Source organism: Gopherus evgoodei, chromosome 2 (genome assembly GCF_007399415.2).
Source record: "Gopherus evgoodei ecotype Sinaloan lineage chromosome 2, rGopEvg1_v1.p, whole genome shotgun sequence".
In the NCBI taxonomy this organism is placed as follows: Eukaryota; Metazoa; Chordata; order Testudines; family Testudinidae; genus Gopherus; species Gopherus evgoodei.
In genome coordinates this window covers 115,584,125-115,597,077 of record NC_044323.1, presented here as the reverse complement: position 1 = coordinate 115,597,077, position 12,953 = coordinate 115,584,125, and the positions used below count along the sequence as shown (strand labels likewise).

General features: G+C 48.9%; 1 protein-coding gene across 4 annotated transcripts in view; it reads right to left on the bottom strand.

The window, feature by feature from the left end:
- The window catches only part of CEP72 (centrosomal protein 72), a 72,891-nt gene that overhangs the window by 23,592 nt on the left and 36,346 nt on the right, over positions 1 to 12,953 (bottom strand). For all 4 annotated transcript variants that reach the window (XR_003998926.1, XR_003998927.1, XM_030551546.1 and 1 more), the window contains exon 13: positions 7,747 to 7,858. Coding sequence is in view for 2 of the 4 variants with exons in the window: in XM_030551546.1 (XP_030407406.1) it covers positions 7,747 to 7,858 (112 nt within the window). In the remaining 2 variants the exon portion in view is untranslated. The remainder of the gene's footprint in view (positions 1 to 7,746; positions 7,859 to 12,953) is intronic.

Below are 12,953 nucleotides of genomic sequence, written 5' to 3'. Positions count from 1 at the left end.
CAACCTCGTAGAGAGAATCTGTAGCTTCTGCAGAATAGCAAGGCCTGCTTAAAATGAGCTGTTTCTATGAGATCCTGTGGGATTTTTGCCACGGTATCTGCCACTGGTTTAAATCAGCCCACGTTGATCAATGGCTGAAAGTGATCATCACTGAACAGAAGGCCTTCATTACACCGAAATAAATTGGTTGTTTCAAGTTCATCTCCTCAAATAGCATGTAACTACATCGTACTCAACCCCTCCTTGCAGACTGTCTTGGCAGAGAGGGCAATGTTTAAATGGGCATGGAGACTAAGAGATTTTCTGCTCCTAAGAAGAGATGATCCCAGCAGAATATGGCTGAAACTTATTTATTCAATTCATAAAATCAGCCATCTAATCCCCAGGGCACTGTACAAACATAAAACATTAGTAGGCCAGCGTGTGTTGCACTCCGTACTGCCACTACCTCTTCTGAGGATAAACAGTGTCCTTCAGATTCTAGTTCTCCCAATTTGACAGAGCATCACTAGTCACTTATTTAAAATAATTCATTACACTTTACAGTCCTTACATTCAAACACTAATAAAATAGACAGCAATATTTATACCTTCATAAAACATGTCTGTAGTCTCTCGTGTACACAACCTCTCCAGTGAGTCAGCCAAAGTCAAGGGTCTCCTTTCGGCAGTGAAAAAGACGGTTACTCATCTTTGTAACTGTTGTTCTTCGAGATGTGTTGCTCACATCCATTCCAGTTAGGTGAGTGCGCCGCGCGTGCACATTCGTCGGAAAACTTTTACCCTAGCAACTCAGTGGGCCGGCAGGTCGCCCCCTAGAGTGGCGCCGTCATGATGCTCGATATATACCCCTGCCGGCCCACCCGCTCCTCAGTTCCTTCTTGCCGGCTACTCTGACAGTGGGGAAGGAGGGCGGGTGTGGAATGGATATGAGCAACACATCTCGAAGAACAACAGTTACAAAGGTGAGTAACCGTCTTTTCTTCTTTGAGTGATTGCTCATATCCATTCCAGTTAGGTGAATCCCAAGCCTTACGTAGGCGGTGGGGTCGGAGTGAAATGTGGCAGAATGAAAACTGCTGAGCCAGAGGCTACAGCATCTCTTGACTGTTGAACCAGGGCATACTGCGAAGCAAAGGTATGGACCGAGGACCAATGGAGCTGCGTGACAGATCTCGTGGGTAGGAACACGAGCCAGCAAGGCGGCAGATGAAGCCTGAGCCCTGGTAGAATGCACGGTGATGTGGCTTGGGGAAATATGAGCCAAATCATAACAAGTGCGGATGTACGCCATCACCCAAGATGAGATCCTCTGAGAGGAAAACAAGCAAGCCTTCCCTTTGGTCTGCTACCGTGACAGAGCTGGGGCACCTTACGAAATGGTTCTGTCAGCGCAATATAAATGTGAGCACTCTACAGATGTCCAGGGAGTGCAACTGTTGCGCCCATTGCGTTGAGCTGTGGGTAACATGAAAGGCCAAAACCACCTTAGGGAGGAAAGCCGGGTGTGGTCATAACTGCACCTTGTCTTTGTGTAACCTAGTGTACGGTGGAACCACCGTAAGAGCTCTGAGCTCAGAGACTCGTCTGGCCGATGTAACAGCTACGAGGAAAGTTGTCATCCAAGACAGGTATAGCAGAGGGCTGGTCGCGAACGGCTCGAATGGGGGAGACATAAGTCTGGTTAAAACTAGGTTGAGGTCCCAGGTTGGGGCTGGGCGGCGCACCCGAGGGTGCAAGCGCTCCAAGCCCTTGAGGGACCTCGAACCCATAGAGTGTGAGAACACGGAACGTCCACCTTAGCCTGGCTGGAAGGTAGAGATGGCTGCCAAGTGTACCCTCAGCGATGATACCGCCAGGTCCTGCCGCTGAAGGCCAGAGGCAGGCCAAATAGAGGGGATCGAGACCTCAGTAGGAGCAAGAACGAGAGTATTGCACCTGTAGAAGAAATGCTTCCACTCGGCCAGGTACGTTGACCAGGTGGAAGGCTTCCTGCCACCCCGGCTCAGTTACGCAGCAGCCACACCGTGAGGCGAAGAGACTGCAGGTCCAGGTGACGAAGCCTGTCGTGGCCCTGAGTGATGAGGTCTGGGTGGGGTGGCAGGGTAATTGGGTTGGTTATTGACAGGCCGAGCAACGTGGTATATCAGTGCTGCCTGGACCACGCTGGAGTGATCATGATGATGCGCGCTCTGCCCCTGCGGAGTTTGAGTAGGACCTAATGAACCAGTGGGAACAGTGGGAAGGCATAAAGGAGTTGGCCTTTCCACGGCATCAGGAATGCGTCCAAGATCGATCCCGAGGAGAAACCTTGGAAGGAGCAGAACATCTGGCATTTTCTGCTCTCGCGGTGAGCGAACAGGTCTATGTGAGGAAAAATCTCCACTTCTGGAAAGCAGAATGCCTCACATGGGGCAGAGTGACCACTCGTAAGACAGGAAAGACCTGCTGAGTCAAAGCGCCAAGGCGTTCCGAACGCCTGGGAGAAAGGACGTCACCAGCTCCATCGAGTGGGCCATGCAAAAGTCCCAGAAATGGATGGCCTCCTGACAAAAGGGGGGAGGACCATGTCCCTCCCTGGTTATTTATGAAGCACATGGCCGTTGTGTTGGCTGTAAACAATGAGATACCACGGCCTCGCAGCTGCCGCTGGAACCCCTGGCACGCCAGGCGGACTACTCTCATTTTTGGGGCATTGATGTGGAATGCCAGCTCCCGAGAAGACCAAAGGCCTTAAGCTCGGAGGTGACCATGAGCACTCGAGCAGAGAGATGACGCGTCCGTCGTCAGGGGCAGTGAGGGCTGGGGCGGATGGAACCGCATCCCTGCCCACACCAGGGAGGGAGTTAGCCATCACTCTAGGGAGCCTAAGGTGCTCGAGGGAACGGTGACTACCATGACCATTGGCTCCCTGTCCGGGCGGTACGCCGAGGTGAGCCGGACTTGGAGAGGACGGAGGCGGAGCTTGGCGTGTTTGGTTACAAACTTGCGGGCAGCCATGGACCCTGGAGACTGAGACAAGTGCGAGCCGAGGTCATTGGGAAAGTCTGCAGACCTCGGATGATTGTTGCCATCGCCTAAAACCGCGGCTGTGATAAGCAGGCTCCGGCTAGGTCGGAGACCAGGATAGCCCCTAGGATGTCCAACCTCTGCGTGGGAACCAGAGTGGATTGCTCTATAGTAATCATCAGGCCTAGACCTGTGAATAAGACCATGACGATGCCCACGTGCTGAGTGGTTTGTGTCTCGGAGTCTCCTCGGATAAGCGAATCGTCCAGATATGGAAAAACGCATATCCGACATCAGCGAAGGTAGGCGGCGACTATGGCCATATACTTGGTCAATACCTGTGGGGCTGCAGAAAGGCCAAACATTAGGACCGTAAACCAGAAGTACTGATGGTTGGCTAGAAAGCGGAGGTATCTCCTGTGTGGAGGGAAGATGGCGTTGTGAAAGTACGCGTCCTTCATATCGAGGGCGGCATAGCAGTCCCCAGGAGGCAAGGATGGAATAATGGTTACCAGGGATACCATGCGGAACTTCAACCTTATCCTAAACTGGTTGAGTCAGCGCAGGACTAGGAAGGTCTGAGACCTCCGTTCGAGTGGGGGACTAGGGCATAACGGGAGTAAACCCCCTTGCCCCTTTCGTCCGTCGGCGTCTGCACCTCTTGTACGAGGAATTGCTCGTGAGAGGGGTCCCTGAAGGGGGACAGGGTTGGAACAAATTAGAGGTGGTACCCATGCTCCACCGTGCGCAGGACCCAGCGATCTGAAATTAACTGGGGCCACGCCAGGAGAAAGCGGGATTGGGATCCCGGCCTGTGACTGGTACACCACCCTCAGGCGCACCTTGGAAGGTTCGTCTTTGGTCCCAGTGGTAATTGCGAGGGACCTTGACCTTGGCTCTTTAGGGGTCCTGACATTTGTCTGCGACCACCTTGGCCTCGCCGTTTGCCAAAGTCCTGTCTCTGGCTAGGCACAGAGTATAGCGGCTGGGGACAGAAAGGCCTGCGTTTGGTCGCTGGCATATGCATGCTGAGAGAGCGCATTAGGACCCTATTGTCCATCAGGCTTCACAGCCTGGGGCTGTCTTTGCCGCGAAGAGGCCTTTACCAACAAAGGGTAAGTCCTGAATGGCATACTGCAGCTCTGGCCGGAGGTTTGAAACCTGAAGCCATGAGATGCACCTCATGGTGACACCAAAGGCCAGAGTCCTGGCTGCTGAGTCTGCTGTGTCCAACGAGGCCTGGAGGGATGCTCTGGGTACCTTTTTCCCCCATCCTCCAAGACGGCAGCGAACTCTTGGTGGGAGTTTTGAGGGAGAAACTCCATAAACTAAACTACCTTCACCCAGGTGCTATAATTATAGCAGCTAAGCAAGGCTTGTTGCTTTGCTACCCAGAGCTGCAGGGCCGCTGCAGAGTACACTTGGCGGCCAAGTAGGTTCATTCGCCAAGCCTCCTTCGGTTTCGGGGCTGGCGCCCGCTGGCCATACCAGTACCTCTCCTTAACAGACTGAAAGACTAGTGAGCAGAGAGGAGAGCGGACAGACGAGTAGTCGTACCCCTTAGAGGGCACCATACCGGGTCCTCTACCTCTGGGACCTCCTCCACCTCAGGTTGTCGGGGGGCGTATCAGAATCGTGGTCCTGAGCATAAGATCTGCGCATGTGGGATGACACAGATGCGTGTCTGGATGGCCATGGAGGTACTAAAAAAAATAAAGGCAAGGGCAGAGTCTCTGACTCTATCGGACCTTGCCCAACTCGGCACTGGGGACCGGCACCGGGAGGCGTACCGGTACCTGGAACGAGATCCAGACCTGCAACCAGAACGGTGCCGGGAGGTCGACCGAGATCTCGAGGCTCGGGGAGAGGCTACGGGAGTCACGGTACCTGTCGCGGTGCCGGGAGTCGGAATGGTGCCGATAGTAGCGGGTCGGCGAACAGGATACCGACCGGTGCGGCGAGTGCGACCAGTACCGATGAGGAAAACAGCACCTGGACTGCAAGTGGTGTCGGGTGTGCCGACGGGACCTGGAGCGTCTGCGGGACTGTGATCATGAACGGTGCCGCTCTGCTGTGCTGACAGAGGACGGTCATATGAAGAGACTGTATTACCTGCACCAGCGGTGCCGGGGTCAGGCAGCATCGACTCTGTCATGGCAATGAGATCCCTTGCCGTTGGTAATGTCTCCGGCGTGGAGGGAACAGCAGGCTCAACCACAGTGCATACTGGGGAGTTGTCAGGCACTGGATTCGACGGCTCTCGTGGGACTGGGATCGACGGTACCGAGGTCGTCAGAGCTTCGGTAGGTGTCGGTGCCGGGCGATCCGACTTAGACGAGCTCTCTGGCTGCGGTGCAGTTGGCACGGAAGCAGCAGGAGCAGTAAGCTCAACCACAGCGCGTGCCGGGGAGCCGTCAGGCACCGGATTCGACGGCCCTTGTGGGACCGGGATCGACGGTGCCGACGTCATCGGTGCCTCTGCAGGTGTCGGTGCCGGGCGATCCGACTTAGACGAGCTCTCTGGCTGTGGTGCAGCTGGCACAAAAGCAGCGGGAGCAGTAAGCTCTACCACGGCGCGTGCCGGGGAGCTGTCAGGCACTGGATTCAATGGCCCTGGGGGACTGGAATCGACAGTGCCGATGTCATCGGTGCCTCTGCAGGTGTCGGTGCCGGGCAATCCGACTTAGATGAGCTCTCTGGCTGCAATGCAGGTGGCACGGAAGCAGCAGGAGCAGGGGGCTCAACCACGGTGCGTGCCGGGGAGCCGTCAGGCACCAGCAGGAATTGTAGGCTCTCTCGACCTCGGAGGAAGGGAGCGGTGCCGAGTCGACTTCGGTGCCGGCGACGGCCGGTGCCGAAAGGCCTTGGCAGTACCGGCGGGCCCGGTGCCGAGGAAGCGCTTCTGCCAGCCGTTTGATCATCGCTCGGTGCCAAAGGTGGAGGGGTAAGTGAAAGTCCCGCTCCTTTTTGTTCTCGGCTTAAAAGCCTTGCAAATGGGGCACTTAGCTGTCAAGTGTGATTCCCTGAGGCACTTCAAACAGGAGTCGTGTGGATCTCCCTTCGGCATCGGCTTCTGGCAGGCCGAGCCCATTTTAAAACCCGGTGAGCCGTGTATGGGCTCCGGCACCGGGTGCAGGAAAGGGGCTACTTCCTGAACCCCGCTAACTATTACTAAACTAACTATGTTAGCAAAGAAAAAAAAAGTATAACTATACAAATATATATATAAAAGAATTATAACTGCATAACTATATACGAGAACTACGAGTAGCTAGGGAAGTGGAGGTCAGCTAAGCCGCGCTCCACTGTTCCAATGACCAACACGGGCGGTAAGAAGGAACTGAGGAGTGGGTGGGCCGGCAGGGGTATATATCGAGCACCATGACGGCGCCACTCTAGGGGGCGACCTGCCAGCCCACTGAGTTGCTAGGGTAAAAGTTTTCCGACGAATGTGCATGCGCGGCGCACACACCTAACTGGAATGGATATGAGCAATCACTCGAAGAAGAACTGGAGGCCGCTCAAGCTGTTGCTTAGCAACCCATCTGCTCTGTCCTGTCTTCCTCTGGCTGCCCAGCTATTTTCCTCCAGTGGGAGGGCCAGCCTCAATTTCTCCCTCTCAGCTAGTGTCTTTAAACAAAAATTTAGGATTTTCCCCGAGAGGTATGTATGCAGAGTACTAACGTTCCATCTCAATTTATACAGAACCTAGAAGGAAATCCATCGTTCTTTTTTTTTCCTTCTGCGCAAAATGCATGAGATCTAGCACATTCACACCTCACCGGCAAAATGGATGTAGTGCTGCGTCAGAGAGGCACACAAGGCCCCCAACCAACTAATTCCAGGGAGTATCACAGCACGCCATATCAGTTTCAATGTCACCAGATAGCTAAAGGAACAAGTAGAGAATGCACTTGCATTCCCAGAAGAAATCTGAAAAGCAGCAATGTAGTCATCCCTGTGTACTTTTATAAAACATTACAAGATAGACTTCAATCCCCCCCAGAGAGCCCTCCCCTGGTAGAAGTATACTTCAGGCAGTGGTCCTTATATAGGCCCAGGTCCTGCTTTCCATAAGGGGCAGGAATTCTACATTTTTGGGGCTAACTCCATTAACTGACTTTCTCCAGTTTTACACTAGTGTAACAGTGTTAATTCAGACTCCCTTCCCCCCCCCCCAGCTCAATTTGTTGCTGCTTGTTACTTCTCAAAATTATGCACTACTGGAGACATCATGAAGTGGAATGGAAAATTTGTATCTGATCATTTTCCTTCTGTAATTAACATTTTAATTCATCCAACCCACCTTCCTCCAGGATATTCAACTTTCAACCGAGTATAAATCTACACAGTTTAAAATTTGAAAAAACAAATGAAATACTTAAAATGCTGCTGCTGGTTTAGTTTTATAGTTTGTCAATTTAAGAGGTAGAGAGCTGGCTGCGCAGACTGGTTGCTAAGCAGCATCTGCTGCTGCCTCCATAGAACCTAGAGACAACTCAGTAATCTGGACTAAAAAATCATCAAGTAAACTTTCCATTGTTCATTAAATACGGAGACAAAAAGGGCTACTATGTTTACATTTTAAATGTATTGAGCATCTTCCACTCATAGTAAACATTTAACTGAGAAGCTCTGGTACTTTAATACAGAATGACTTTAAAATTTCAAAGTATTCAATATGCCAAGGGTTTCTTATGTAGTTTCTTTTACTTCTGACCAGGATCTTCAATATACCTGTGACTTTCCTGCAACATCTCTGTGAGCTCCTGAATCTGATCATAGTGCTGAAGACGCTGTTTCAAGTTGATGTTTTCACTTCTTAACTGTTGAGTCTCATTTTGCAGATCTAAAATTCAAAGGGACAAAATATCTTAAGGAGGCTATATCTCTTGCTGAAAATTCAGCCTAACCTCAGAGGGGTAAATATTGTACAGTAGCATAAAATAAGACTGAATATCCATCCCTTGGATGAGACCTACAGTTGAGAGCCTGACCTTTTGTGCCAGCTAAAGATCCCAAAATATTCTTCATGAGCCTGAAGTGAAGTCAATGACAGGCTTTCCATCAATTTCAGTGCACTTGAGTTGATCTCCAAAATTAAGGGCATTAAATCCAGTGCCCTGGCAAATTTCAACTTACATTTTAGCTATAAACCTCCCTTTGCAGTTTCCATCTGGCTGGCCCCTGTGAATGAAGCAGGTACAGCTCCCTTGTGCCAAAGCAAGTGTCCCTATTTTGCCAATTAGGAGGGTGAGACAGCACCTGTGGGCTATAAAGGATCAGAGAGAGAGAGAGCTGGTGAATCAGAATCTGTCAAGATGAGGGCAGGTGAGGGTTCCCTGACAGTGAAGAAGGCAGGTAAGCTGCTGCAGACTGTACATTGGGGGGTGGGAGAAGGCTGAAGGCCAGAACAGCAAGAGGGATTTGCTGGGTGATGGTGAGAGGATGAGAAGGAGAAGAATAAGCAGAATCAGCCTGCTGGCTCCAAGCCAGAGAGCTGGAGCCAAGGGCTAGAGAAGGTTGAAGGCAGGGAAGATTACCTGCTGACATCTCCAGACCTGCAGAGATGGACCCCGAAGAAAATGAGTAATTCAACCAGAGGTTAGGGGTCTATTACAGGAGTGGGTGGGTGAGGTTCTGTGGCCTGCAATGTACAGAAGGTCAGACTAGATCATTGGGATTGTGTGAGGGATGCTCCCTGGCAAGGAAGCTCCCAGCAGAGAGGCTGTGGTCATTCCCCCAGCTCTCCCTAGCAGGCACTGCAGTTGAAAGTGTTAGGGGGCTGTCCTGGTGTAAGGTCAGGAGAGGACGGCACTGGAGAGCTGGTACATAGTGAGGGATGCTGGACCAGTATGTTGCATGTACTGTTTTGACTATGGTGGGGAAATATGGACTAGGCTGTGGGACATTTGTTACAATTTATGTTTGTGGGACTTTGGGAATCAGTGACCCCACAAGGGCTAATTATTACACTTGGGATGATGCACTGAACTCTTTCTGGGGAGTCTGAAGAAAGGAAATGTAGGCAGTTGCACCTGTCATGTTGTGTCCTGCAGCAGGACAGCGCTCAGGTGGGACTGCCCTATGACACCATTGTAAGTTGTATTTTCACCTGCTGTTTAAAACTGTTTATAGTAGTATAGTTGCTTGTTAAGTTTGTAAAGTGCTTTGGGATCTTCCAGGCTGAAAGGTGCTAAATGAATATAAAAGAGTATTTTGAACTTCAGACACATTTTTATTTCCCTAAGCCTAAAGTAATGCCTTCTGGTTAGCACCTCAAAATCTTCAGGCTCCAAAATGCCAATACAATGCATTATATTGGAGGGAGGACGGGAAGAGAATGAGGAAACCTTATTGTTATAGTTTTAGAGCTAGCGATGATAAGCCTAATTTACTACAGATCCCCCTTCTTTACAGATAAGGTGAATGCTGGCAGTGGCCACTCCATAGTTAACTTGGAAGCTAGCCTAACTTACTCCTGCCTCCCAAAATAAACTAATCTTTCTGTGATTCTGAAGAGTTATATGGCACAGGGGAACCGTTTGGATCTCCCAAATGTTGACTTTCAGACTTCTGTGGATGTGTGTGTGAGTGAAAGTACAATTTTGCTAAAGAAGGTATAATTTTGGTGACTGCTTTTTAGCTGGACTCCACTGTTTAGCTCTCAAGGTCCCTTCCAGCCCCACACATCTACGATTCTCTGAAACATGCTTTCAGATTTCAGGGTTTTTTTCCCCTCAAACTGAGTTGGGCTGTTTTTTGGAGGTGCGTAGGTGGGTGTTCAAGTAAATTATGTTTCCTACTCTTCAGTATTGAAGTAATTAACAAGTAAAAGTATCTAGATGAAAAAAGCATGATAAATGTATTGAAGACTAAGGCTCAATAAGGCACCTAATCATTTTAAAAAGGGACTCTGTCAATCCTTTTTAGACCCAAAATGCAGATACCATAAAAATTTAAAGGGACAATTTATAACATTTGTTATTTAATAAATTACCATTGGAGTGTGCAATACAATCACCTGTAATAAATGCCCTCAGTATTAAATCGAGCAAAGGAAAATTTCCTAACACTGAGTTCTAAATGATGGAAACTGCATCATGTACAAAGTACGGTGAAAAGCACTGGTGAATGTATTGTAGTGAACAATGCCGCACTGACCAGGAAGGATGGACTGGATGATCTAACAGGCCTTTTTCACCAGTTATTTCTATGAGTTTATATATGCCTCTTCCTGATGGTATGTAGCGATCATTGTCCTATATATGAGAATGTTTGTTTGCCTGAACAGATGCTGATATTTGCTAATTGGCTGGTTCCTGAAAAAGTAAACGAGAGTATTCATTCAAATAAAAACTGTAAGCTCACTTACCTAGCATCTGCATCCTCTTCCATTATTTTTTATGAACATTTGTCCAAAGAAATTATGATTTTAATGTTCATAGAAAGGAAAAAGGTCACAAATTCTTCTGCAAATGTGAATTTGCGCTGAAAGCGCAAGAAGGAAGTATGAAATTGAGTGACAGGTATTATACTGGCTCTAGTGCTTTCAAGAAGGACAGAATTCATCAATGTGACAGTGGAGCAGACTCAGGCCAGGTCTACACAATAAACTTACATCAGTATAACAGTCACTCAGGAGTGTGAAAAATCCATGCCACTGAGTGACGCAGTTATAGAATCATAGAATATCAGGGTTGGAAGGGACCTCAGGAGGTCCTCTAGTCCAACCCCCTGCTCAAAGCAGGACCAATCCCCAACTAAAATCAACCCAGCCAGGGCTTTGTCAAGCCTGATCTTAAAAACCTCTAAGGAAGGAGATTCCACCACCACCCTAGGTAACCCATTCCAGTGCTTCACCACTCTCTGAGTGAAAACATGTTTCCTAATATCCAACCTAGATCTCTCCCACTGCAACTTGAGACCATTACTCCTTGTTCTGTCATCTGGTATCTCCGAGAACAGTCTAGATCCATCCTCTTTGGAACCCCCTTTCAGGTAGTTGAAAACAGCTATCAAATCAATCCCCCCCATTCTTCTCTTCTGCAGACTAAATAATCTCAGTTCCCTCAGCCTCTCCTCATAAATCACGTGCTCCAACCCCCTAATCATTTTTGTTGCCCTCCGCTGGACTCTTTCCAATTTTTCCACATCCTTCTTGTAGTGTGGGGCCCAAAACTGGACACAATACTCCAGATGAGGTCTCACCAATGTCGAATAGAGGGGAATGATCATGTCCCTCGATCTGCTGGCAATGCCCCCACTTATACAGCCTGAAATGCCATTAGCCTTCTTGGCAACAAGGGCACACTGTTGACTCACATCCAGATTATCATCCCCTGTAACCCCTAGGTCCTTTTCTGCAGAACTGCTGCCTAGCCACTCAGACTCTAGTCTGTAGCAGTGCATGGGATTCTTTTGTCCTCAGTGCAGGATTCTGCACTTGTCCTTGTTGAGCCTAATCAGATTTCTTTTGGCTCAATCCTCTAATTTGTCTAGGTCCCTCTGTATCCTATCCCTACCCTCCAGCATATCTACCACTCCTCCCAGTTAAGTGTCATCTGCAAACTTGCTGAGGGTGCAGTCCACACCATCCTCCAGATCATTAACCTCTGACCTAACACCAGCGTAGAGAGCACTATGTTGATGGAAGGGCCTCTCTCATGGATATAGCTACCACCTCTTGTGGAGGTGAATTAATTCCACCAACAGGAGAAACTCCCCCATCAGCGTATTAGCATCTTCATTGAAGGACTGCTGCAGTATTTCAAGTGTAGACCTTCAGTTATTAGTGCATTCATACCTGATTGGATGGGTTCCTTGGCTTTCCAGGGACTAGTGGGGAGAAACGGTCATAGTAAGCATAAATTGTAATCTCTTGTATAACGGTGTTCTTTATCCCTTATCTCAAATTCTGGGCACTTCAATGTGTTGACATTAGACTGATGTCACTAGCATGTCAGGACTAGTTACATGGCACGCCTCATTGTTGCCCTGATACTTACTCATGAGGAAGTGGGGGAGTGGAGTTTGAGTGGATCAAGTGCATCTTTTGTTTTGGCATATTGGAACTTTATTGATAGGGCCACCAGACGGAATCATGTCACCAGGTTAATAGTATGATTCACATCTTAACGCTAATAGACTTATTAATAAGGTTGCAGTCAGTAGACTTTAATCCATACTTATGTGTCATGTGTCCTTATTCTATTCTGGCTCGTACTAAGCAAATTTATAATCTATGCTGGATGTGCAAACACACACTAAACAAGTAAGCATTAAGAGAAAATGTGTCCACTTTAAATGTGGTTTGGCTGAGAAATTGTTGATTATATCTTCAAAACAGTGAGCTACATCCTCCGCTTTGCTGTGGCCCCTCCCTTTGAATCTCTCCACTGGCTTCCCCTTCTCTGTCCCATCAAACATAAGCTGCTTGTGTTCACTTTCAAGGCCCTTCACAAATCAACTACCACATTACCTATTGTTCGTTGTCAATCTGTTCATGCTTGCCTCCTGTCAGCCCATGATGCCAGTCTCCACTGCCCACTTGTTAAATTTTCAAACAAGCACCTTTGTGCCTTTCACCACGCTGCCCCACATGCTTGGGAGACACTCACTGTAAACATGCACAAAGCTACCTCATTAGCTATCTTCAAATCCCGCCTTTGCTGTGATGCCTACAAAAAACTTGATAACAGGTAGGCTGCTGGTGTGCACAGACCAATGCCTATTATGCTGACCTGTGTTGTCTCATTGTTTCCTTGTACTCCTGCCTATATTCATCTATTGTCTTTGACTTAGTTTGTAAGACCTTTGGGGCAGGGACTGTCTTTTTGTTTGCTGTTTGTACCACCCCTATCAGAATGGGGTCTTGGCCTATATGTAGAGCCCCTAGGCATTAAGGTAATACAAATAATAATTGCCATGGAAGTATTTGTGGA